At 35.7% G+C, this 27,027-nt stretch overlaps 1 protein-coding gene across 2 annotated transcripts in view; it reads left to right on the forward strand.

Annotated features, from left to right (window-relative positions):
• Nucleotides 1-27,027, forward strand: part of TEX15 (testis expressed 15, meiosis and synapsis associated) — a 67,477-nt gene that overhangs the window by 34,994 nt on the left and 5,456 nt on the right. For both annotated transcript variants that reach the window (XM_005671810.4, XM_085000171.1), the window contains 7 exons: nucleotides 1,064-1,229; nucleotides 4,855-5,092; nucleotides 7,468-7,614; nucleotides 9,249-9,411; nucleotides 13,543-20,909; nucleotides 23,264-23,322; nucleotides 25,369-26,642. In XM_005671810.4, coding sequence (XP_005671867.3) covers nucleotides 1,064-1,229; nucleotides 4,855-5,092; nucleotides 7,468-7,614; nucleotides 9,249-9,411; nucleotides 13,543-20,909; nucleotides 23,264-23,322; nucleotides 25,369-26,642 — 9,414 coding nt within the window. The remainder of the gene's footprint in view (nucleotides 1-1,063; nucleotides 1,230-4,854; nucleotides 5,093-7,467; nucleotides 7,615-9,248; nucleotides 9,412-13,542; nucleotides 20,910-23,263; nucleotides 23,323-25,368; nucleotides 26,643-27,027) is intronic.

Raw genomic sequence — 27,027 nt, forward strand, 5'->3', positions numbered from 1 at the left:
TGAAACAGGGTGGTTTTATAGGCATGCTGGTAAATAAAGTTACTGCAAATGGCATTTCAGTTGTCAAAAATGTGACCAGAGGCTCACAGGAACCTAACCCTGTATTTCTTCTAAGATTAATAGCTCAGTATTCACTAATTCAGTGTTGGCAGTGACTTTAATAGACTAACTTCCACAAATAACAAGAATCAACTGTATTTGTTCCCTAATTTCCTCCAAGTCCTCTTCATTAAGGGTTTTGATTCTTTTATACATCTACTTAATAGAGCTGTGCTTAAAATATAGTGCATTGTCCTGAGAAAGTCTGAGCCTCTTTCTCATGCCACTATGTCAAGAGTTTATAGGAGTTCCCATCGTGGCTTGGTGGTTAATGAACCTGACTAGTACCCATGAGGACATGGATTCAGTCCCTGGCCTCGCTCAGTGGGTTAAGGATCTGGTGTTACCACAAGCTGTGGTTTTGGTCTCAGACATGGCTTGCATCCTGCGTTGCTGGGGCTGTGGCTGTGGCTGTGGCTGTGGCGTATGCCAGCAGCTACAGCCCTGATTTGACTCCTAGCCTGAGAACCTTCGTATGCTACAGACCTAAAAAGACAAAATAAATAAATAAAGAGTTTACAGAGATGTTCTGATATTTTTGCAAGTCAGAATAACCAAATAGCTTACCAGTATATAGGTTGCCTTATTTTGAGGAAATACAGGAATATTCATGTGCTAACAGTAGCTACCAGGTTTGTGTGACAATGTATGTTTTAGAGTCAGTATACATCTTAAGTTGAAAATGAGTCACATGCATTCTGGTACTATCTAGTATACAATGAGTCAATTTTTAAGAACTCCCAGTGGGTATGTGGAAAAAAATAATGTTTTTTCCATTTGTACCCAAAGGTAAAGAAAGTCTATATTACTGTTAGAGAACTTTTAATACGTCTCCAGATGTTAGTGAAAATTCCAAATACTTGGTTATTTTGTGTCTTATATAAGTATACAGTTGTCATTGTACAGATGTACAATGATGTCATTTTAAATACAAATAACCCCTTGCCTTTTTCTTTATTTTTAGTTTCCTTGTCATCTTGTTGCACAAATACTAGAGAATATAGTTTCATTCACAATACTCTTAACCAGTGCCGGCTTGATGTAAGCTGTGATCTACAGTCTTCATGGCAGTTTGGGGACACAAAACTGGTTCACAATGAGGATCTGGAAAAAAATTTTACTTCTAAGAGGTAAGTTACTATGACCTTTAAGAAGTTTGAGATTTTGTTTGTTTTTGCTGCGGGAGCTTATATGAATTTGTTATTCCTACTATTTGAGATTTGATAAATATTACTAAGAAAATAAATACAGAAATGTTTTATTCATTCTTTTGTTGGCATCTCATAGCCTTTTGTAATGGTAAAAAGCTAAGTGTGAGATTTGATTAGTAATTTTTACACATTAATGTAGCCAGATTTGATATACTTCCTTCTGATTTTTTAATCTTGGTAAATTTTTCAGAAGCATACAAGCAGCCATTTCATAAATCCCTTGTGCCTCCTGCATAATATGAAATAGCAGTTTATTCCAAAGTAACTTTTTTTCATAACTCAATCCTTCAAAAACTGAGTTGATGTTTTAATTTGGCAGAGTTGTATCTGGCTATTTCCAACTTCCACTAGAGCCACTCTTTCTGACACTTAACTTTTAAAAAGTACCCCTTCTACTTTTTTTGGAAGGCACATTCCATTGTTATTTTGATAAAAAAAAATAAGAGCACATACAAAGTTCTCATTGTAAACATTTTGTATTTATAAGTATAGCTCTTGTGTGAACACAGTTCAGCATTTCCATTTTCTGAACCTACCTCCCTCACCATTTTGCATTTTTTAGCATAAAACCTCACTGTAGGGAGTTCCCTTCTTGGTTCAGTGGTTAACAAACCCGACTAGTATCCATGAGGACAGCAGTTCGATCCCTGGCCTCGTTCAGTGGGTTAAGGATCCAGCGTTGCCGTGAGCTGCAGTATCGGCTACAGATGCGGCTCGAATCCTGCTTTACTGTGGCTGTGGTGTAGGCCATCAGCTGTAGCTCCAGATCCCCCCCTAGCCTGGGAACTTCCGTATGCCGCAGGTGCAGCCCTAAAAAACAAACAAACAAAACCCTAACTGTAGCTTGATGGATCCACACTTAGAACTTGTTTTGGAATGTTTCAAGTCTCTTTTTTTGTTTTAGAATCAGTTCCTCTTGACTCAAACATACATACTGCCCCACTTGGTGTCAGTTTGGGAGAATTGATAAGAATGACACAGTTAGTTGATGGCATAGTCTTTGATCTAAAAAAAAACCCACCATTTTGAACAAATCGGAATAGACTAGATATATCATGCCCCTTCCAAATTGAAGTAATAGTTCAATCAGAAATTCCTGCATTGGAATTTCCATCATAGCTCAGCAGTAACGAACCCAACTAGCAACCATGAGGATGCAGGTTCGATCCCTGGTCTCACTTAGTGGGTTAAGGATCCAGTGTTGCAGTGAGCTGTGGTGTAGGTCACAGGCATGGCTCTGAATCAAGCTCTAGCCTGGGAACTTCCCTGTGCCACAGGTGTGGCCCTAAAAAGCAAATAAATAAATAAGAATAAAAATGCTAACCACTGTCTGAGCCTTTAGTGAGTCATGGTTGTAACATCAAATATCACTGATCACAGGTATGACCATAACAAATTAATAATAATGAAGAAGTTTGAAATAGTAAAAGGTACACAAAGTAAGCAAATGCTTTTGGAAAAATGACAGCAATAGACTTGCTTAATGCAAGGTTGCCACAAATCTTCAGTTCATAAAAAATGCAAAATCTGTGAAGCACAATGCAATAAAGTACAGTAAAACAAGGTATGCCTCTATATATCTTTATCACAACACACCGTCACATAATGTGATTCATGTGTGGTGTAAGAACCTTACAATAGTATATTTTTATTTTCTCCCTCCTTCCCATCCTTTTGGCTATTATGGGTGTTCTTCCAGGCATTGCTCAGAAAGTTAACGTTTTCCAGATCTTAGGAAAAACAAAATGGGGGAGTTCCTGTCGTGCTGCAGTGGTTAACGAATCCGACTAGGAACCATGAGTTTGCAGGTTCGATCCCTGGCCTTTGCTCAGTGGGTTAAGGATCCTGTGTTGCTGTGGCTCTGGCATAGGCCAGTGGCTACAGCTCCGATTCAACCCCTAGCCTGGGAACCTCCATATGCCGCGAGAGCGGCCCAAGAAAATGGCAAAAAGACCAAAAAAAGAAAAGAAAAAAGAAAAACAAAATGAGAAATTAGGAAAACAGGGAAACATTGTAATTCTGTGAGACTTAAACCTTAACAGTCAACGTAGAGATCTTAGTGGTTTACAGAGTCCGATGTCAAGCTGAAAGCAAGAAAATAATGACAGTGGAGTTGAAAGTTAAGGCTGGCATTTCCAAGAACTGAGAGAGAAGTGGTCTTGATCTCATCGGGTTAGTCTGGCTTATAATTGTTGCATGGCCCTGTCTACTGTTAAAGGTGAATTATTCTTGCAAGTAAATATCAACACACTAATGTGCATAGTATACTTTATACAAATTCTGTAAGTGGTGTTCTAGGAAATAACATATTAGTAGCATGGTTTTCAAGAGCAATTTCCTTTTTTGGTATTCACATTACTTTCTGGATGCTGTAGTTTCTCCATTGCTGGCAGCCTTCTGGAATCATACTTCTGTTGTCATAATTGAACCTCTCTGTTGTATCACCTGGTGTGGCAGTTGCTGCTGCTACTAACCCTTAGCAAGCCATATAGAACTTCCTCCCTAAACTGCCAATTTGAGAGGAGGAATGTATGTATTATATATAACATATATGTGTGTCCTTGTTGTGGAATATAGGAAAAGTTTTAAGAGTATCTGTACTTTAGATTATAATCTTTCCTGAGGATGAGTCATAATTTTCTTAATGCTGAGATAGAAATCTGCAATCAAATCCTAAGTTGTGGAGTTCCCATTGTGGCGCAGCAGAAACAATCTGACTATTATCCATGAGGGTGCAGGTTCAATCCCTGGCCTCGCTGTGGGTCGGGGATCCAGCTTTGCCATGAGCTGTGGTGTAGGTCGCAGATGTGGCTCGGATCCCGAGTTCCTGTGGCTGTGGCGTAGGCTGGCAGCTACAGCTCTGATTCAGCCCCTGGCCTAGGAACTTCCATATGCCATGGGTGCAGCCCAAAAAAGAAAAAAAAAAAATAAACCCAACTTGTTTTTCCCCAGCTGTTATCTAGATCCCTGAAGACTAGAGACTGGCCCATGTATAAGTGTACATGTGTGTATCGCTATATATATGTTTAAGTAATGCATGTCCTTCCTTCTATAACACAAATAAGATCTTGACCACCAAAACTTAATGGTCAAGAATTGGCATATATATCTCCAACTCTGTCACTTTACTACCTTGACAAGTTTTAACCCTCTGAACCTCGTATTTCTCATTTTTAAAATGTGTATAGTAGCAACAACAACAAAAATAATAATAATAAAAAGAATAGCTCGATTCTTGAGGATTTGAAAACAAAATGACAAAATGTGTGTTAAATCTTAACAGTACTGGGGACATTAGTATTCAGGACCTGTTAGCCCTTATTCCCATTGGCCTATGTAGACCATAATCCTAGACAAGTAATTATTGAACAACTTCCTGAATTCTTTTCTTAGATGATTTTCACCCTTTTTACCATAGGATAGTGATGCCTCTGAAATTATCAATAACTATTTTGTTTTTTAACTGTAGCAAACTAAATTATTTATCTTCTCCTTGAAAATTCTGTTGATGTTCTCATTTAACACGCTCTTTGTTTTACTTTAGATCAGAGATGCGTGAGAGTGGAAGACATGGCAGAGAACTTGAAGAACATTTCTGCTTTTTAGCACTTCCCCAGAGTGATGTGGCTGAGATATATCAGAATGGAATAAGTACCAAAGCATCCTCACTGAAGATACTAGGAAATCCTCTTCTTGGAATTTATATATTTAGACATGTTGATGTTGCCTTGAATTATGCTCATAGTAGGAGCATTACTGTAGAAAGTATTATAATTTTCAAGGTGGGTAGCATAAAACAAATATTAAATATTACATTCATTTTGCTTTAAAATGATCTAAATGTATTTTACTTTCAGTATGAATTATTAGTGTTTTAAATTTTCATTATATAAAATAATTATTTATTACTATCATCATAATCATTTGAAATTTTTCACTATTTTGGACTCTAGTTCAGGTGTGCAGCATGAGAAGCTTTAATAAAACAAAGACAACATTTATCATCTTGGTTTTCCCAATATGTATTTTTTCTGTCCTAATTGACCCTCTGTTCTTTCTCTCTTGTTCAAACTATGATCTATATCAGAATGTTTTAAGAGTGTCTTCCCCAAAGCATTTGTTATAATAATCTGGTTTAAGCTAAAGTTATTAAACTCTTAGTGTTTTTTTGGTTAATAGTGTTATATAGCATTAATTTCCCTGTTTTATAATTTTGCCATGCTTATATAAAATGTTAGCATTAGGATAAACTGGGTGAAAGTGTGTGGGACCTCTGAACTGTTTTGCAACTTTTGCAAATGACTCAAAATTTAAAAAAACCTTATAGTCGAATCATAAGCATCAGTGAATTGGTTAAAATATACTTTTTGGTTAATTGCATCTTTGCCAGGACTACTAAAATCAAAATAAGTAGGCAGGGTCTTCAGTTGTCAAACTTTGGATATGTGTATGTCCACATAAAACCAGTGGTTCATTTTTTATAATTTCATTATTTTAGACATCAGATATTATCAAATTAATAAAGCATAATTTATTTTTCATTTTTATATTAAAACATTTTTGTATTAAACAAATCTGACTAGCATCCTTGAGGATGCAGGTTCAATCCCTGGCCTCACTCAGTGGGTTAAAGACCCGGCAATTCGGGGTTTCTTAGGTAGCAGAGCAGCTCCCTTGCTGTGATCTATTGAAGGTCAGCCCTTGACACAAGGGTTTGTTTTTTTTTATTCTTTAAAAAAAAAAAAAAAGACCCGCCATTGCTGTGAGCTGTGGTGTAGATCACAAACACAGCCCAGATCTGGCATTGCTGAGTCTGTGGCATAGACTGGCGGCTACAGCTCCTATTCAACCCCTAGCCTGGGAGCCTCCATATGCCACAGGTGTGACCCTAAAAAGACCAATAAATAAATAAATGTGAGTTCCCGTCGTGGCTGAGTGGTTAACGAATCCGACTAGGAACCATGAGGTTGTGGGTTCGATCCCTGGCCTTGCTCAGTGGCTTAAGGATCCGGCATTGCCATGAGCTGTGGTATAGGTTGCAGACCCGGTTTGGATCCCGCATTGCTGTGGCTACGATTGGACCCCTAGCCTGGGAATCTCCATATGCTGCAGGAGCGGACCTAGAAAAGGCAAAAAAAAAAAAAAATTAAAAAGAATAATAATAAATTAATTAATGTGGAGTTCCCTGGTAGTCTTGTGGTTAAGGAGCCTGTTTTATCACTGCTGTTGCTTGGGTTACTGTTGTGGTGCAGGTTGATCCCTGGCCCAGCAACTTTTGCATACCTCAGGTAGGGCCGAAAATAATAATAAAGTAAAAGTAATAGAATTTCTGACCTAAATAAAAGTTGTGTTTCTCTTTTCGTATTACTCGCATTCTCCCCCCACATCTTGTCACTTATATTCATGGCTTTTCAAAGTTTGTTATACATTTATTTTTGATGTACAGAAGTTTTAGAATATTTTACAGTGAAGTCTGTTTTTGGTTTATGGGGTTTTGGCAGTGTATTTAGAAAAGAATTTTCACTTTGAGATTTGATAAATATTTGCTTATATTTCTAGAGTGTTTGTATTACTTAAGTGTTTGGTATTTATTTTGGCTTATAGGTTAAGAAAGGAATTTAATTTTTTTCAGTTCCATAGCGTTTATTGAATAATCTATTCTTGCCTCACTTACTTCAAATGATGCTTTCAATATTAAAATATACTTTTATAGATGTTTGGACTCACTTGGGCTTTTTATTTTTGTATAGTTTTTTTCCCTCTCTGCCTTTTTTGTGTTGGTACCATTCTTTAAAAAGCAATTTAATATCTGGAAGTGCAAGTCACATTTCCTCTTCCATCATTCTCTATACATGACCCAAATTTTTTTTCAAAAATATTTACCAAAGTTTTCTAGGCTGTTCTTATTTGTTTAGTCTTCCAGATAAGTTTTTAAACTAAAACTCATTTCTACAAATGGATTTTTTAAAATTTTTATTGAAATTAGTCTGAGATTTTAATTTAGAGAGGAATTGATGTAATTACAATAAGGCATCCCATTCATTTGGGACATGAATTATCTCTCCATTCAAAATAAGTTAGCCTTACTTTCCTGGTATGAGACTTTAAAAGTGTTTTTGGTTTATTTTTATGGACCTTTTTGTGCTTTTTGCCCCAGGTTCTTTTTGGAAAAGTGAAGAAAATTCAGCCTTCCATGGATAAAAACAAAGTTTCTTTGGATCCTTCACCTAATTTTGACTGCCATATGTCGAGAAGTACACCTTCTCTGAAAGATACCATTGAACTTCAAGCCTACAGTTCAGCAGTATGTTAACTTTTTGGCTCATTTGGACTACTTGAAAGTAACATGCTTTGCATTGTATGATACAAGACTTCAAATAGCTGCCCAAAGTATTAAATGGAAGTCTCTTACTTCATTCAATATAATATGACCTAAATAAATAAATAGTAGAAGCTGTTTTAATATTTGCTATTGAGAACATTAATAAAGAAGTTTCCAGGAATTTCCCTTGTGGTGCAGCGGGTTAAGGATCTGGCATTGCCACAGCTGTGGCAGAGGCTACAACTGCAACTCGAGTTCAGTCGTTGGTCTGGAACTTTCACATGCCACAGATGTGGCCCAAAAAAAAAAAAAACAGTTGTTTCCAAATTTACATTTAACTTCAAAGTACAGTGCCTGCCTTTATTTAATGTTCCATAGATTAATTCCTAACCTGCAAAACAAACAAAGCTACTTTGAAATAATGTTATTAATCCTTTATACTTAGCCAAAGGAGATTAGGTATTAGTCATTACATGATAGACTACTTATTAAACAGTAAATTTTTTTGTCTTTTGTCTTTATATGGCTGCACCCTCGGCATATGGAGGTTCCCAGGCTACAGGTCTAATCAGAGCTGTAGCCGCTGGCCTACACCACAGCTCGTGGCAACGCCAGATCCTTAAGCCACCGACCGAGGCCAGGGATCGAACCTGCAACCTCATGGTTCCTAGTCGTATTCATTTCTGCTGCACCAGAACAGGAACTCCTAAACAGTGATTTTCCATCATCTGTTTTTTTTTTTTGTTTTTTTTTTTTAAGGTCTAGAATTTGACTTATTTCTTTAAGAATCTAGCCATTTTTTAGAATTGATGGTATAGAATCAATTAGTTATTCTCAAATTCCATATGAATTCAACCACTGTGATTTTATTTTATTTTTTATTTTTTGTCTTTTTGCCATTTCTTGGGCCGCTTCCGCGGCATATGGAGGTTCCCAGGCTAGGGGACTAATCAGAGCTGTAGCTGCCAGCCTACGCCAGAGCCACAGCAATGCAGGATCCGAGCCGCGTCTGCAACCTACACCACAGCTCACGGCAACGCCGGATCGTTAACCCACTGAACAAGGGCAGGGATCGAACCCACAACCTCATGGTTCCTAGTCGGATTCGTTAACCACTGCGCCACGACGGGAACTCCTCCATCGTCTGTTTTGAGACAGTAGATAGACCTTTATCTTTTAGAGAAGATTAAATTATTTAATACATTTTATAATATGATTACATTGAGAAATATTTTAGAAGTATATATATGCTCCCACATTTAAAATATATTAAGCTATTGTTACTTTCCTAATTGGCTTTTCTGCCGAAATAAAATACAGTGTAGTGGTTACCAGCATATGCAAATCATTGAAGTTTTAATGGAAAGATACTTTTTTATTTAAAAACAGATTGTGTTTGCCTCTGTTCACACTAAAAGCCTATCAAAGAAAAAAATGTTGTGGAGAAAAAATTCATCTTCAAGAAAACTAGGGTTGAAGAAGGCTGGGAGAAGGGGAATATATGGAAGCTGATGAATAAATAATTCCATGCAGTTATATAGATTTTTTAAAATATGAGCTTATTCAAGTCTGCAAAAATTAATCAACATAAACATTTTTTCTACTTTATCTTTTAGGTATACTTCTATGAATACAATGTTCTTTCAAAGCCAGTAGATAAACCTAGGCAATGTCTTCCATATGCTGTAGTAACAGTAAAATTTATTGGTCAAAAAGTAGATAATGGACACTTTATGACATCTTTGAGATGCCTGTCAACAGGATTTCCTAAGAGGGCTGGTAAGATAGCTATTTTTTCTACTTCAGTAGCATTTGTACTGGTCTTACAACTTCTGGATACTATTTTCTAATATATTAAGAATCTCTATGCAAAATTCTTGTGCTTTACATGCTTTCAATTTTACATATCTAGAATTACATGCAGCTATTTTGTGACTTATTTTGCTCAGTATTATGTTTGTGATTCTTTTATGTTGATATGTATAACTATAGTTTCTGCACCTTCACTCATATATATGTGTAGCAAACACATATTCAATTTTGTGACTATACACAATTTCTCTGGGGATATTTGGACATTTTGTAGTTTTCTTCATATTCTTAACATTGCTGTTTTAATCATTCATGTAAGTGTCTCAGTGCATACGTACAAGAGTTTTTCTATAGAGTATATCTACATCATTATGTGCAACTTAATCCAAAGACAGTGTCAAATATTTTTCAAAAGTGGTTGCATCAGTTTTCATAATTATTCTACATCCTTGTCAGCACATATACTTTTTTAAAAACGTTTGTTTCTGCCAGTCTAGTGAGGATGACATGTTATCATTATCACCTCAAAAAGAGACTCTTTACCCTTTAAAAGCTATTGTGTCTTTTCGCCTTCATGTCCTCCACCCCTAAACAGTCTCTAGTCTGTTTTCTGTCATTATATATTTGCCTATCCTGGCCATTTCATATAAGTGAGGTCATAAATATGTAACTGGTAACTTTCACTTAACAATGTTTCAGAGTTCTTGCATATCTCAGCATGTATCAGTACTTCCTTTCTTTTTAGGGAATAATATTCTGTTACATAGATACACTACATTATATTTATCCATTCATCAGTTCATGGCCATTTGGGTGGTCCACCTTTTAGCATTTATGAATAATTCTGGTAAGAAAATTATTTTACAAGTTGTGATGTACACATGTATTTTCACTGCTTTTAGGTATATAGCTAGGAGTCATGGTCATATGGCAGCTCTATGTTAACCATATAAGGAACTGCCAGACTTTTACAAAGTGACTGCACCATTTACATTCATATCAATAGTGGATGAGGGTTAGGATTTCTCCACTTCCTTATTAACACTTGTTATCTGACTTTTTGATTAAAGCCATTCTTGTGGGTGTAAAGTGAAGTTTTCAGGATGTAAGTTTTATACTTTCTTTGTTAAATTTATTCCTAAGTATTGTATTCTTTTTGATCCTGTTGTAAATGGAGTTATTTTCTCAATTTCATTTTTGTATCATTCATTCATTGCAAATAAATAGAAATGCCTTTTTTTTTTTTTTTTGTCTTTTTTCTTTTTAGGACCGCACCTTCGGCATATGGAGGTTCCCAGGCTAGGGGTCTAATCGGAGCTGTTGCTGCCGACCTACGCCAGATCTGAGCCGCGTCTGCCACCTACACCACAGCTCATGGCAACGCTGGATCCTTAATCCACTGAGTAAGACCAGGGATCAAACCTGCCACCTCATGGTTCGTAGTCGGATTTGTTTCCGCTGCGCCATGATAGGAACTCCTAGAAATGCTTTTGATTTTTGTGTATTGGTCTTGTATTTTACAACCTTGCTCATTTCATTATTCTAATAATTTTTTTAGTAGTTCCCTTGGGATCTTCTACACACAAGATCAGATCATGCGCAAACAGAGATAGTTTTACTTCTTCCTTTCCAGTCTGGATGCCTTTTATTTCTTTTTCTTACCTAAGTGGCCTGGCTAAGACCTCCAGTGAAAGTTAAATAGAAGTGGTGAGAGTGGGCATCTTTGTCTTGTTCCTGAACTTAAGGGAAAGTGTCCATCTTTCCCCAGTAAGTATGATATTAGCTGTGAGGTTTTTCTTTTTTTTTTTTTTTTTTTTTTTTGGTGTCTTTTACCATGTTGAGGAAGTTCCTTTTTTTTTTTTTTTTTTTTTTTTTTGTCTTTTTGCTATTTCTTGGGCTGCTCCCGCGGCATATGGAGGTTCCCAGGCTAGGGGTCTAATCGGAGCTGTAGCCTCTGGCCTACGCCAGAGCCACAGCAACTCGGGATCCGAGCCGCGTCTGCGACCTACACCACAGCTCACGGCAACACCGGATTGTCAACCCACTGAGCAAGGGCAGGGACCGAACCCGCAACCTCATGGTTCCTAGTTGGATTCGTTAACCACTGCACCACAACGGGAACTCCCCCCTTTTTTTTTTTTGGCCATACCTTTGACATGTGTAAGTTCCCAGGCCAGGGATCGAACACATGCCACAGCAGTGACCCAAGCCACTGCAGTAACAATGCCAGATCCTTAACCTGCTGTGCCAAAAGGGAACTCTAAAATATTTAATTTATATGTAACTGACATCATTTTATATTTTTGGTTTTCTGATTTCTAGTCAAGTTTAAAAAACACTTTCCTACCCCCAAGATTATAAAACTATTCCTCTATGTTTTCTTCCATTACTTTTATAGGGTTTTTTTAAGATTTTTATTTTTTCTATTATAGTTGATTTACAATGTTTTGTCAATTTCTGCTGTACAGCAAAGTGACCCAGTCAGTCATTCATATATATATGAATATATATATATATATATATTCCTTTTTCTCACATTATCCTCCATCATGTTCAATCACAAGTAACTAGATACACTTCCATGTGCTACATACAACAGAATCTCTATGGTTTTATTTTTTAATGAATTTCATTTTACTTTGGTATGAGGAGATATAGGGATCCACCTTCCTGTCTTTGTCCACTACAGTTTAAGTACTACATCTCTGTTTTTGGACATATTTCCAATATAGCTTACTATAATTAAAGTATAGGAGTTCCCGCTATGGCGCAATGGGATCGTCTTAGAGCGCTGGGACCCAAGTTCCATCCCCTGCCCAGCATAGTGGGTTAAGGATCTGGCATTGCCACAGCTGCAGATTAGGTTGAAACTGTGCCTTGGATCAGATCCCTGGCCCGGGAACTCCATATGCCGTGGGGCAGCCGAAAAAGGAAAAAAAAAAAAAAAGTATAACCACAAAGTTGTATAATTTAGAAATCTTCAACAAAACTACCTCTTAACATATTGTGAAAAAGAACTTCATGGTATGTTCCCAGTGACGTTAAACTTCATATATGTCGTAGCTTGAGAAATTTCTCATCATTAATCTTTTTAAAAAGCTATTTTTATGGTATTACCTAGCTACAAATGCTTTGTCAACATTTTACTTGCTAAATATGCATTTTATGTTTCTCTGCTATTAGGTGAAGTTCTTTATGGAATTTTAGGAATAGATCTCTGTAAATTATAAAAGAAAATTTGCTTCTGTTTTCCAGATCTTTATTTAAATGTATTATTTGCAGGAATAATTATTTCATAATGAAACAAGGATAGTGGTTTTCTTTGGCTCCTGGGAAAGACTTTGTGCAAACCTTTTTGATTTTTTACCCACTGTTTCTACACCTCATTCCCCTTTCCTTTCTGTCTTTCTTCTCCTGTGGTAGAGGGAAGAGAAGCAAAGGAACAGTAGATAGAGGGAGACAATTTTACCTAGTAATATGTACATTCTGTGATTAAATATATGAATATAAGAAGTTAATATAAGAATACCTAGTCTGTGAGAAGCATGTTATTATTCCTGTTTAATTTTTCTATTTGTTAGTGTTTGTCAGAATTCAAATTTTTCATGGTAAATTTTTTTTTTAGTAAGGAGTCTATAGGACAAGAATTTCATGCCGTGTCATTTATACTTTATTGATTGGTTATGCATCCTCCTGCTTTTTCTGCTTAGAACGTACTTTTATCATCACTAGGTTATTTGATGAACTTTCAGTTAAAATCACTCATGGGTAACAAACACTACCTTGTATCCATGAGGATACGGGTTTAATCCCTGGCCTTGCTCAGTGGGTTAAGGATCTGGCATTGCCGTGAACTGTGGTGTAGGTCGCAGACGCAGCTCAGATTCTGTGTTGCCGTGGCTGTGGTGTAGGCTGACAGCTGCAGCTCTGATTTAACCACTAGCCTGGGAACATCCATATGCTGAAGGTGCAGCCCTAAAAACCAAAAAACAACAAAAAAAAAGAAATCACTTGTGACATAGTTTCTTTGCATTAATAGAGTTGCCTGTAGAAACACTTTTTTTGCTATTTTTCCTTATTTTCTTATTATCTCCACAGAAAGAATATGCTCTCTGAATAACTGTACAGTGGCCAAAAGAATTGGAAAAGGAAAAGATGCTACTGTCATCTTTGAGCATTTCAGGAAACCTGTAGATCCATTTGTTCAGGAAAACTGTTCGTGCAATGCACTAAATTCAGCGATAAATTCTTCCAACTCACATATTTCTAATTCCTGTGGAAATGTGCAAAATGGAAACATTTCTATACTTGAAACATACAGTGGACAGAATGAGCACAATTTAGAAGAATGTAGAGACACTTCTCAAGTACATGCATATAATTCAAGTCTTTCATTGATTCCCAGTGATACCAGGGAAAGTGTTAATAATGGTGACCTCTTAAATTTGACACAACTTAAAGATATTTTAAGTGGTCTTGCTGCTGCTTTCCCTGTTCATAACAATATTGGCTCAAGCACAGTTGTTACTTCAAAACTCATCAAAGACCCAAGACTGATGAAGAGAGAAGAAAGCATGGGAAAACATAATACTGTTACAGGTTTAAATGAGATTTTGCCGTTAGAGAAGAGTTTAGATTTTGATAACTCAGAAATAAACCTGTCATCTTTACCAGCTAATTCTGCCTCTTCATCTGAAGTTATGCCAGGTGACGACACTGTTCTTACGAATTATTTGGATGTCCCTTGTTGCAGCAGCTCTTTTGATGATTCACAAACCCAGGGTCTCAACCTGAGTTCTAAGACCTATGATTATACAGCTTCCAATAAAATTACTATGACAGAACAATATAAGAGCCAGGATAATTTTTCCTTCACAAAGTGTGTGCCAAATGTGGTGTCAGAAGTTGAGATCCAAAAACATGGCAAGGAAAAACCTCAGGGATCCCGAAAGAGAAGCAACCTCCCACTTTTAATTGAACAAAACAGTGAGCCACATGACTCTTATGAATCAGTAAATACTTGTACAAAAGGGTACAGTCACATCTCTCCAGAATCACAGTCTTCTAATTTTAACACTATGTATCAGACTGCTCACCAAATGTCTACAGTTTTTCCACTCCAAAGCAAAGAAAGTGTACGTGAGTACATTCAAAATAGTGGAAATATGAGAAACTTCACTGGGCCAGAAAGTGATACTAAACATGAAGAAAAGCAAAATTTTTGGAAAGAAAGTGATAATTCTTTTACTAATAAAACAAGAGTCAGTCAGGTAGATAATTACATTTCTTTGCACCAGGACTACAAAAAGGATAAGAGTCTTCACTATTTGGGGGGAAATTGTGATCAAACATTAATTACTCAGGAGTTAGAAAAACCAAAATCTTCTGCATCTAACCTTGAGAATAAATATGAGCTAGATCATCTAGCATTGGAAGTAGAAGATAATCATGCTTCAGGAGTGGAGAGCCTTCCTCAGAAGCGTCCTCGACACTCTTATGTGTATGAAGATAACATTCATACAGGTTTTTCCATTTCTCAAAAACTAACGGAACTGACATTGGAAAAACCAGATCAAAACTGTGTTAGCATTATGACTGATGCCTTCCAGGAAGCAAAAGACATTCCTCAGGCCAGACAACTGCCAGCTGATACTTCTTCTCATGACATTAAAATAGCTCATGATAATGCAAATTGCAGCATACCTAAAGAACATATATATGTTCCAAAGAGAAATGAAAATTACCCCGTGTCATTAGAGAACATTCAAACAGACTGCAAAGAAACTCCTCAAATTAACAGTAAATATCAAGTTCATACTCAGTTCTGTAATACACATATGAACAATGATGTCTACATGAATACTAATTTTAAAGAACAAAGAGATAATAAAGAAAACCAAAAGGAGGTTCAAATGGAAGGTGTTGCATCATCTACAGAAAATAACATAGAGAATATATATGGAGATGAGAAGAAGACTTTTCACACAAACAAAAATTTTACCAATACAGAAGAAAGAAGGGAGAATAAAAATTATAGTAGCATGGAAATTCTGAGTTCCAAAGAATTTTCTGCTACATTTAATTTGACCTGGGGCACAAAATATGTATCCACAGAATCCGCATTATTAGAAAATGAAGATACTGTTAGTGCCGTAGGAGAAAAAGATCTTCATAACCCTGGAAGGACTATAGAGCATTTGGTTTCCACAACATTTCCCAAAAGTTCAGTTTCTTCGGTGCATGTATCCCCTCATACTGCATTACAGGTAGCTGGCACCACAGTGCCTGCATTAGGCACAAATTGTGACATTCACCATAGATACCAGTGTAAAGAAACTTGTTCTTCTCAGAGTCCAGATTTTGATTTGTTATTAAAACATAAGGTTTCTGATCATGAAATGGATATGGATAAAAATCAATTACACAACTCATTTCATCAATCAGTAAGTGACACCTCAATTCCTCAAAGTTTCAAAGTGGATAATGAGATTGAAATAGAATCAGAACAGAATGATGATGCTTTTCTGTTTCAACAAGATACTCATAACCATGGAAATGTACTCTATGAAGAACTTGGGGCCTCATATGAGGCTCTGAAGTCTCGTATTGATTGGGAAGGTCTGTTAGGAAGCAAAAATGGGGAGGTGGAAGTTGTAGAAAATGTAAGAGAGAATATCGATCAGCATTGCTCTGAGGAAAGTAATTGTTTTTATTCCTCTACACAAAAAAATGAAGCAGAGCTATTCAACTCAATTTTACTCCCCGACCTGCAAATTAAGATTGCTAATGTATTTATGCAAGGATTCAGTCCCACTGTTGAATCCCTTGCATTGAAAGATAATTTCTGCAAATGTATAAATGAAGCCACAAAATCAGAAATAAATAAGGAAGAGGGGGAAGCTCTAGGATTTAAAATTCATTCCCAGTGTTCTGGTGAAAATTCAGATCATCCTTCTGAAGGTGAATTTGGTAATGTAAGGGAAGAATCAGGACTAGTGAGTAAATCTGAAATCTCACTTTCTTTTGACTTGAGTCATAATACACACATGAATCACATGTCTGAAGAAAAAAAAAACAGTGGACCTTTGCTTACTGAACCTTCTAATGTCACAACAGTAAATAATGAAAGCAGATATTCCTTGACAAAGTCAAAAGCTGATTGTAATGATACCAGAAATAAAAATAACACAGAATCAAGAATTAGCAAAAGAAAGCCATATACACCTTTTAGGGACCAGAACATGCCACATAAAGATTTAAGACATCACGAAATTTGTGGGAAGAAGAGGCTAACCAGGCAAGACTCATCAGAATGTTTTTCTTCGTTGTCCCAAGGCCGAATTAAGACCTTTTCACAGTCAGAAAAACACATTAGGAGTGTCCTGGAAATTTTGAATAGTGAAGCATCTTTATGCAAAAGCAGACGTCTTTCCAGAAAACTTGATAGAGCTGTTCTACACTTAAAAAAAGCTCATAGGAGAGTTCACACGTCTTTGCAGCTTATAGCTAAAGTGGGAGAAAAAAGAAAGGGCCCTTTACCAAAAGCATATGCAATAATATGCAATAATTTCTGGGAAAGTTGTGACCTTCACGGTTATAGCTCTGTGTCTGAAAGAAGATATTATTCCACTAAACATTTTCTGTCAAAAAGAAAACATGATAAAGCTGAAGAGAAAAGAGTTTTGCGATTTGAAGTTAATGAATCATTAACTCATATATCAAAGCACAAATCTTATAAAACAAGCGGAGAGAAAATCGCAAAGTGCCTTTCTAAGAAAAATGTGTCTAGTGTCTCCAGAAGTCACACCACTATTCTCATGAGAGAGTTTTGTGATCAAGCATATCCTGAATCACAGTTAGCCCTGTGTTCCCCTTCCCAAAGTACAAGTCAGTTAGCTGATAGTGAGAGCACTGTGAGAAATCCCAGATCATCAGAACTTCAGCCCTTTTCTGGAAAAACTGAGTGTCTCTTTTCCTCAGACTGCCCAGATGAGAAACTAACTGAAAAAGAAAATCAAAGTGATACAAAGTTGTCTAACATGGGTAAATATGAAAATCTTGAAAACCATTCAGCATGTAGTAATATTAAGGATACAACAAAAGAAAATATTTCTGAGGCTAATGAAGTGATAAATAAAAGGAATTCACTGTCTCTAAATTGCATAAAAGAAAATAATGTAAGTTTTAGCATGAACAAAAATTATGATGCAACTTGTATAGGTCATACAAAGACGAAAACTCATATAGTTATTTCAGTCTTAGAATCAAGTGTGAAGCGCTTTTTTAATCTTGATATTTACAAACCAGATAACCTTATTTTATGTGATAAAAGAAATCTGGAAGTAAATTTTCCCATGGAAAGTTGGACAGCTCCTAATGAAAGGTCCAAATCAGGCATTACTACAGGAAATTTCCTTATGGACCCATTAAATCTGACTCTAATAACAAGCAGAAAGTGTAACAGTATTCCTCAGTTGTTATCAACCACCCTAGTGACAGACAGTGAGAAAGAATCTTCGAAATCTTACCTGGATAAACAGAGCACTTTTGCTGTAGATTCTTCAGCAGCATCTACCACTGCACCACACTGTCAGCAAAGATGTGGTGGAAAGGAGCTTCTAAACACAGAACAATGCTCTTCCAATAATTGCTCCCATATAGATGAGAATGAAACAAATGTTATTGACAGTTCTAAGTTGGATTTCACACCTGTATCTGAAGAAAGTAAAAGTTACGGGGAAAATATGATGAAGAAACTATCTTCCAGTGATAGTTCTCTGCTCTTAAAATATAACATGAAGGGTTCTTCTTCAAAAAAATGTATTGCCAAGAAAGACATTGAGGACAGAAAAATTGGGGAAGATAAACAAGCAGAAAAAACAGAATATTCAGTTCACAAAAATATGACTGAAGGATCAGCTGTTAAGATTGAGTACAAAAATCAAAAGAATAAGGTATTAGAAGATTCTTCTTACTTAATTGCGAAAACAATTAAAAATAACTTGACTGATTCTCATTTAAGCATTAAAAATGCTACTGAGGCAGTGTCTATGAATAACATGGTTTCCAATCAGCTCAAAAAAAGAGAGAAAGAGGAGGGAATTAAAGTTAGTCATGACTCTCAGTCTGACTCCACATTGCATCCAGAAATAGCCTGTCATTCCAAACCAGATGTTATAGGAATGAATCATATGCCTCTTTCACATGCCTACTCTGAAACCTTCAAGGCCTCTACTCCTCAGAGGAAGCCAACATCATACATGAATGAATTAAAAGAAAAACATTGTTCAGCTAATCGTTCAGCTCTGATAGCTAGGCTAGCTCAAATTTTGAGGAGGGCAGATGAAGCATCATCTTTGCAGATTCTACAGGAAGAAACTAAAGTTTGTCAAACTATTCTCCCTTTATTTGTCAAAGCTTTTGAAAGAAAACAAGAATGTTCATTTGAACAAATCTTGATTTCAAGAGACCTGTTGGTGGAACAAAACCTGTGGAATAATTGCAGACACAAATTAAAACCATGTGCCATTGACTCCTTGGTAGAACTCCAAATGATGATGGAAACCATTCAATTCATTGAAAACAAAAAAAGGCTCTTAGGAGGTGAACCGACATTCCGCAGCTTGCTTTGGTATGATGAGACATTGTACAGTGAGCTGCTTGGCAGACCACGTGGATTTCAACAACAGTCGAATTTCTATCCTGCTTTTCAAGGAAGATTAAAATATAATGCATTCTGTGAATTGCAGGACTATCATGATCAATTAATTGAACTGTTTGAAAAAACCAAAAGGGAAAACAATTTATACTATGCATTCTTGAAATACAAACGACAGATTAATGAATGTGAAGCAATTATGAAGCATTGTTCTGATTGCTTTGACTTTTCTCTTTCTGTTCCATTTGCCTGTGGAGTTAACTTTGGAGATAGTTTAGGAGACCTAGAAGCCATAAGAAAAACTACATTAAAACTGATCAGTATGTATGGGGACTCTCCTCTAATTAATTCCTATCCAGGAAAACAAGACCACCTATGGATTATCATAGAAATGATCTCCTCAAAAGTTAATTTTATCAAGAGCAGTGAAGCAGTAAGTATTAAAATATCTCTTTATGGTCTGGAACATATCTTTTTTGATGCAGCAAAAAGTCTCATTTGGAAAGAGAAGAGACAGTCTTTCTGCAAAAAATACTCAGGAAAGAAGAACAAAGAAATACTACTCAAAATGAATCAACATGCTTTTTCTAAGTTGCAGAAAATATATGATACGTTGTCTAAAGATTTAAGCAGTGAACAAATTTCCAGTATTGGGCTTGAGAAGAATACTATGATTGCTTCCAGAAAGTCAAATGCTCTAGTAAACAAAACAACAGTTAGCTCAAGGTTTAACAGTACTTTGCTTTCACATCCAGATATCTGTTGTATTAGTGAAATACTAGATCAAGCTGAATTTGCGGACTTAAAAAAATTACAGGAACTCACTTTGAGATGTACCAGTCACTTAGACATTTTAAAAAAATATTTTCAGTTGCTGCAAGAAGATAACGTAGATAATATTTTCATCACAGAAGATAATGTTTTGGACATGGTGAAAAACCACAGCCATGAAGCTGTAATTTTAAAACCTGCAGCCATTGAAATATATATTGAAATTGTCATGCTCTCAGAAACAGTTCATTTCCTTAAAAACTCAATGGCAAAGAAACTAGACAAACAGAGGTTTCGAGGTATGCTTTGGTTTGATTTGTCACTTCTTCCTGAACTGGTTCAATGCCAAGAAAAAATGTCGTCTTTCTCATTTCTTAAAAGTAATTCAACAGATTGCCTTTGGAAAGTGATAGAGACTGCTATTTCTGAACTTAACAAAGATCTGGATATTATTTACAAATATAATGAAGCTGTTAATTGCTCCTATGCTCTTCATTTGCTCTCAAGAGAACTTGAAGAACTTTCAGAAATAAAAAAACTTCTAAAGAAATCTAAGTATTCCATTTCCACATATGTTGACTTTGTGCCATGTATAGCATCCATAAATTATGGAAGCACTGTGACAGATTTAGAACACAACTACAATCAGTTTTCCACACTGCTCAAGAATATAATGGCTGCCCCTCGGAAGGATTTAGGGAAAATGGCCCATATTATGAAAGTCATGAAAACTATTGAACACATGAAGATGATATGTGTTAAAAATACTAAATTAACCATTTCCTTTATCCTATGCCAAATGCTACATAACAGAAAGAAGACTATTGAACCAAAGAGAGGGGAAAAAATGAATGCTCATGTAGAACCTAGGAAGAGTATCAAGTCTAGTACTTGTGTGAAGGTGTCCTCAATTTCAGAGTGCATAATGGATAACACTTCAAATTCCTCAAAAAAACGACCTATTACTCTAGAAAAATATGAGGATTCTCAGGAACAAGAGAAAAATACTACTGTTTCCAGTTGTAAAAAACAAAAGGTAACAAATGTTTTAAAACAAAACCTATGTAAGTGTTCTTTTTTTTTTTTTTTTGGCTTTTTGGCTTTTTGTCTTTTTGTCTTTTGCCATTTCTTGGGCCGCTTCCACAGCATATGGAGGTTCCCAGGCTAGGGGTTGAATCAGAGCTATAGCCACTGGCCTACGCCAGAGCCACAGCAACGCAGGATCCAAGCCGTGTCTGCAACCTACACCACAGCTCACAGCAACGCTGGATCCTTAACCCACTGAGCAAGGCCAGGGATCGAACCCACAACCTCATGGTTCTTAGTCAGATTGGTTAACCACTGAGCCATGACGACGAGAACTCCAGTAAATGTTCTTTTTTGATAACAGTCTATATGCAAACAAGTACATAGTTTGCAGAACTGTAAAAAATTGAGAATCCTTTAAATATTGCCTTGCAAAATGAATTAAACTATTGGGTTAAATGATTCTTATTATTGGTATAGTTATATGAATGATTATTTATATGAGAGATACCTTGCAAATATCTACTTTTAAACTACACATTATTTTATTTAGGAAACATTTCTTGAAGGATGTGAATTTTAATAACATCTTAGGGAAAGTCCAGTATTATGAATGTGAGTTACGTGAGTGACCAGATAGTTTATTGAGTAGCTTTTGTATAACAAGACTATATTTAATGTTGCAAATATTAAAATTGACAGTAGAGTCTGTGTTCTTGACTGTTATCATCCATATAGAGAAATAGTACAGATATACAGATATTTTAAAATAGATTATAATGAATTAGAAGTCCTACATAAGTACCTTTTATTTAACAAGATTTATACAGCATTTATTAAATACTTGGCAGTATTCTAGGGATTGTACAAGCATTAACTTCTTGTTCTTCACAAAATGCTTATGGTGTAGGCACTATTGCTATTTTATTAAAAAGCATGGAGACTGAGTCATAGAAAGGTTAAATGGCTTTCCCAAGGTCACAGAGTTAGTAAATGAGAGAGCCCAGGTGTAAAACCAGGCAGGCTAGCTCCAGAATCCATAGTAACAATTGCCCCTACTCTACCCTCAGAGACTTCTCTTGAAATTTTTTGAGAATTTCTCAGTTCAGAGGTAAAGAGACACCTATGTGCAAAATGAAAAGTTGGATTCTTTCTCAGCTTTATTCTAATTATAGTTGTTAGTTAAACTAGTTCCAGAGACTAAAACACAAATCATTTATTGCACTGTTTGTGGGAAAATGCTTAATAAACAACCAGTTTGTAAAACATACTTCCAAAACATAGAACGCAATTGTAAAATGAGAGTGATACTTAAAAGGTGTTATATATTGAGAAGAAAAGAAAAATTTTAAAAAGAAGTTTATTGATTTTATAAAAAAAATAAATAAATGAAATCTTTGCCTTAAAGGAAAAAACGTTATCATATGAAGATAAAAATGAAGAAGGTGTCTAAACTTTGGAAAATATGAGCAAGGCCTATTGACATTATTTGGGAAACGAGTTTAAAATTAAGTCTGAAACAAAAAAATTAACTTAGTGAACAGAAGTAACCTATGATTGGAGAATATTGTTTCAGGTAATAGAATGTCTTAAATATAGGCCTGAGGAGTTTGAACTTTGTTCTGTACATATAGAAGGGTAGTATCCTGTGAACTATCTCTTTTCATTGGTTTTTTAAGTAGAAATTTTGAGTATAGTTAGAAGTAGTAAATCATCCCAAGCCTAGAAAAAGTGCTGTTTTGCAGAATAAGAAAGGAAAATCTGTGTTTGATGAACATTACTTACAATGGGGCTCAGTGACTGGTTTACTAAAAAGAATATAAAAGAGGGAGCAGTCATAAAGTAGACTTGTTATGGGTAAAAAGCATATTGCAAATTGCTTTTTTAAAAATCTTCTCCAGGGAGTTCCTGTTATGGTTCAGTGGAATTGAATCCGACTGATATCCATAAGGATGTGGGTTCGATCCCTGGCCTCTCTCAGTGGGTTGGGGATCTGGCGTTGCCATGAGCTGTGGTGTAGGTTGCAGACATGGCTCAGATCCCAAGTTACTGTGGCTGTGGTGTAGGCTGGCAGCTGTAGCTCCCATTCAACCCTTACCCTGGAAACTTCTATAAGCTATGGGTTTGGCCCCTAAGAAACAAAAAATAAAACTAAATAAAATGCTTCTCCAAACATTTATGAATTATGGTAAGTCCAGTAGAGTCACTGATTTTTGAAGGAAAGGATCATTAATGAATATAGTTTCAAACAGTGCATTTTAGATAATGTCTGAACAAGCAATTGCAAATGTCTGATAATTAAAATAATGTATTTTACTTTAAACCATTAACAATGTAGGCTTTCTTTGTACCTTTTAAATATAGGTTAACATGAAAGATGTCACAAAAATCAACAGAGGAAAGGCAACATTCAAGCATCCAAGGTAGGAGTTGCTATCAACTCTATCTGAAGAAAAACTAAGCAAAATTGATCACATATTAAGAAACAACTAAAACATTTATTTATATACCTCTATTGGATTATACATGTAACTTTAGGCGACAAGAGTGAGCTAAGGAGAGAGAAAAAGATTGTTTCAGATTATACCATGTTTTAGATAAAGCCTAAGGAGAAAGTTTGAGTTTCATCCCGTAAGTATTAAAAGGTAATGTCCTGTGAAATGTGTTTTTGCGGTGATTTAAAGAGTAAGGATATTTTTAAGAATAGTTAGTAGTAAATCACCCAGGGCTTAGAAAAGAGTGATGCTTAAAAATAAAACTCCTATTTGACAGACATTACTTTATGAATTGATGGGGCTTAGCTGACTGGTTTACTAAAAAGGGCAGAGAATGGAGCAAGTGATTAAATTGAGTTTTTTAAACTTGTGGATTTTACAGACCTGCCAAATTTCAAGATTGATTAAAAATATATAAATTGACAAGTTATATTACTAAGTGGGAATTTAGTCAGATATACACATATTAAGTATACAACTCTTTCATGAAAGGATGTTTTAATAGCACCATGTAGAAAGAACATGATTTCAAAATAAAGGGTGGTTCTTTAAACTGAATTAGTTATTTTTATTAAAAACCCACTACATTGTTTATATTTTTCTCGTTTTGATGTGGATCCACTGGACTGGATAACCATGTCTTACTTCATTCAACTCTAAGATTTTCAGTTTATGACAAGCTTCATTTTTTACCATGTTTATTTCCATTCTTTGAAGGAAAATGAATTAAAAAATATATAAGCACTGTCATTTCTGTCTTAGTTGGTTTTGCTTCTCTAAATGCAATCTTTTATTACTACATTTCTAGTGCGTTTTTCCTGACACAGAAGACTCTGTGAATAATTGTTGTAGTGCCATAAAGATGAATAGACTACCAGAAGCATAACATAAACCAGTTCTGTAATCATCTTAGTTTTGTAACCAAGTATAGGTAGTATTTGCTACTCAAAGAATGAAACTCTGCCTCACTGAGCAGGAAAATGAATTCTAACATTAAGTTGACATAGCATACCATCTTCACAGAAGAATTTCCTCTAAGAGAATGCGTAAAAGGACAGACCATACCAGCGGCAGTCAGTCTATAAAATTGAGACATCACTGAAACATCACTGGAAATGTGATAAAGTCAAAGTTATACTTTCTGAAAACTCTGTCAAAGTATTATATCAGGTAGAATGACAGTGTAGGTTTGTCATTTAAGACCTTTTAAGGAGGCTAGATTAAGTAAAATAAGGAGCCTTTAGTGTCATGAATGGGGCATACGTATTCAAGGCCAAAGATTAATTTCTCTTCATTGTGGAGGAGTGGTTACTTTTTTCAACGTGTTCTTTTCCCCATGTAATTTGAAGAATTTGATGGGACGCTAAAAAATAGAATTACCCTGGGGACTTGTATTAACTCTCTGACTATAGGCATTCCATAATGAATGCTTCCTTCAACCTGATTGAGACTGTCTAAATTTAGATAGGAGTGCCAGGGATATTAAATTGGCAAGAAATTTGGGAAGTCTGCTTTTCTTTTTCTTGACCCTGAACAGACAGTATATATCAGTATTTTGTGACAAGATGATCTTTTGGGAGATCGCAGCTGCTGGTTTCACCATCTTTACATGGCCATTTACAAGTAAAGAAAATTGTCAATAGGTTGGAGGTATATTGATTAGAAAAAATTGAAATCAGGAAATGTCCAAAGTGTAAAATAATTTATTACAATATTGGTAGCCCTCTGTTATTTCATATGTGTTAGAAATATATTTGAAATGTGGAATATATCACCTTCAGCAGGAAAAATGTGTAAATTCCAACCAAGGCAGTACACCTGGGGAAATGTGTTCCTTTTATAGTACCCATACAAAGAGGAAAATGTGAATCTTAAGAGTTCTTATCCTGAAAAAAATTTTCAAATATATATATATTAAAATTTTGTGACTCTGTATATTTAAAGTTGTTTTTATGTATGTGTTACACTTAATAGGACTACAAGATCTCATCCCAAAAGTGAAAATGAAATAGGACCAGGTTCATCTGACAGTCTGAGAAACCATGTCTCTCCAAAGAAAGTTGAAATTCAGAGATCACTACCTGGCTCACTTTTACCATTAAAGAACCTAAAAGACACTTGCACATTGAAGTCAGAGGGTAAAACAGGTTTAACCAGTATTTCATCTACTACTTCAGAAGATTTCACTGGACAACAGAAAGACTTAAATAGTATGAAGAAAAGAAATGTAAATGTTAGTGCTGCTGAAACAAAAAGTGATAAGAAAGATTGTTCTCCTTTGGCAATTTCTGACCAAAAAAGTGTAGATGGCACATTTTCAAAAGACTCTGAGACACCTTCACAGAAATTCAAGAATTCCCCAGATCCTGCAGAGAAATCCTGTTCCTCAGACCTAAAACCAGGAGCTGATGCTACTCTCCTGCCTGATGGACCATCAGTGCTCGCAAAGCCTATTTTCCATTTTGTAAAGGATATCCATGCCAATTTAGAAATAAATGTCACTGACTTTGAACTTCAAGATAATGAAATGTTAAACTCAACTATTAAAAATTCTACATGCGCCAGTTCTCCAGAACCCACACTTACTCAGAACAAAATTCCAGTTCCGCAAGTAAATAAAACACAACTTGCAAAAACTGAGTCAAAAGAAAAATATATGAAGGATACATGGAATCCCAATACTCTAGCTGTTGAAACATTTGAGAACATGACCCTTAATGTGGATCAGACAGTAGACTACTCTTTTTCTGAACCACAGATACAGAAAAGTGAAAATTCAAACGTCTTAACCCAGAATGCTTCCACATATTGGAATGAACATCCCCAGTCTGCGTGTACTCCAGTATATCATTCTTCTGAGCACTCGTTTGGAACCTCATATCCTTACTATGCTTGGTATGTTTATCATTACAGCAGCAGCAGCAATGGCAGTTCCATTACCCAGACTTACCAGGGGATAACATCATATGGAGCACAGCCACCTCCTCCTGGGATGTTGACTGCAATTGCAAGTACCGTAGAGAATACATATTCTAATATTTTGTACTCTCAATATTTCAGTTACTGTGCTGGGGAACCACAAGCAAATGACTTTGTGCCAGTGAATGGCTATTTTCATTCTCAAATGCCTGTTTACAGTTGTCAGCAGCCAGTTTTTTCACAGTATGTTTCCCATCAGCCAGTACCACAAACTGCATATCCTTACTCTCCTGATTCTGGTGTGCTTCCGGAAGTTCCTTGGGCTTATGGTGAGTTTCACAAGTTTTAATGCTTGCTTCATAGAGTTTTCACTTTTATCTGCGTACATTTATGTAAGTGGAATTTACAACAAATGAAGATATATAGCTTGTTTTTCCATGCAGACTTGTAGAATTATTTAAATATCAGACAGAGTTGAATTATGTTGTCAGTGGATGTAGGTGTCAAAGATTGGGGAAAAAAAAGAATTGGTAATATCAGTAATATGTCCTTCAGTAACCAACTTCAAGGAAAAATAGTTAAGTAAATTATAGATAATGAAATAGGAAGCAACCATTAAACAGGTTATAAAAGTTTTTAGTGACAGTTTTGAAACTTTATCATATAAATTTACCTTTGTAAAAAAAAATAAATTCATAGAAAAGCTAAATAAAA

The sequence above is a fragment of the Sus scrofa genome, chromosome 15 (assembly GCF_054392235.1).
Source record: "Sus scrofa isolate SSC_HxYL_T2T_F1_AM1 chromosome 15, Sscrofa_HxYL_maternal_Yorkshire_Landrace_v2.0, whole genome shotgun sequence".
Classification (NCBI taxonomy): Eukaryota; Metazoa; Chordata; class Mammalia; order Artiodactyla; family Suidae; genus Sus; species Sus scrofa.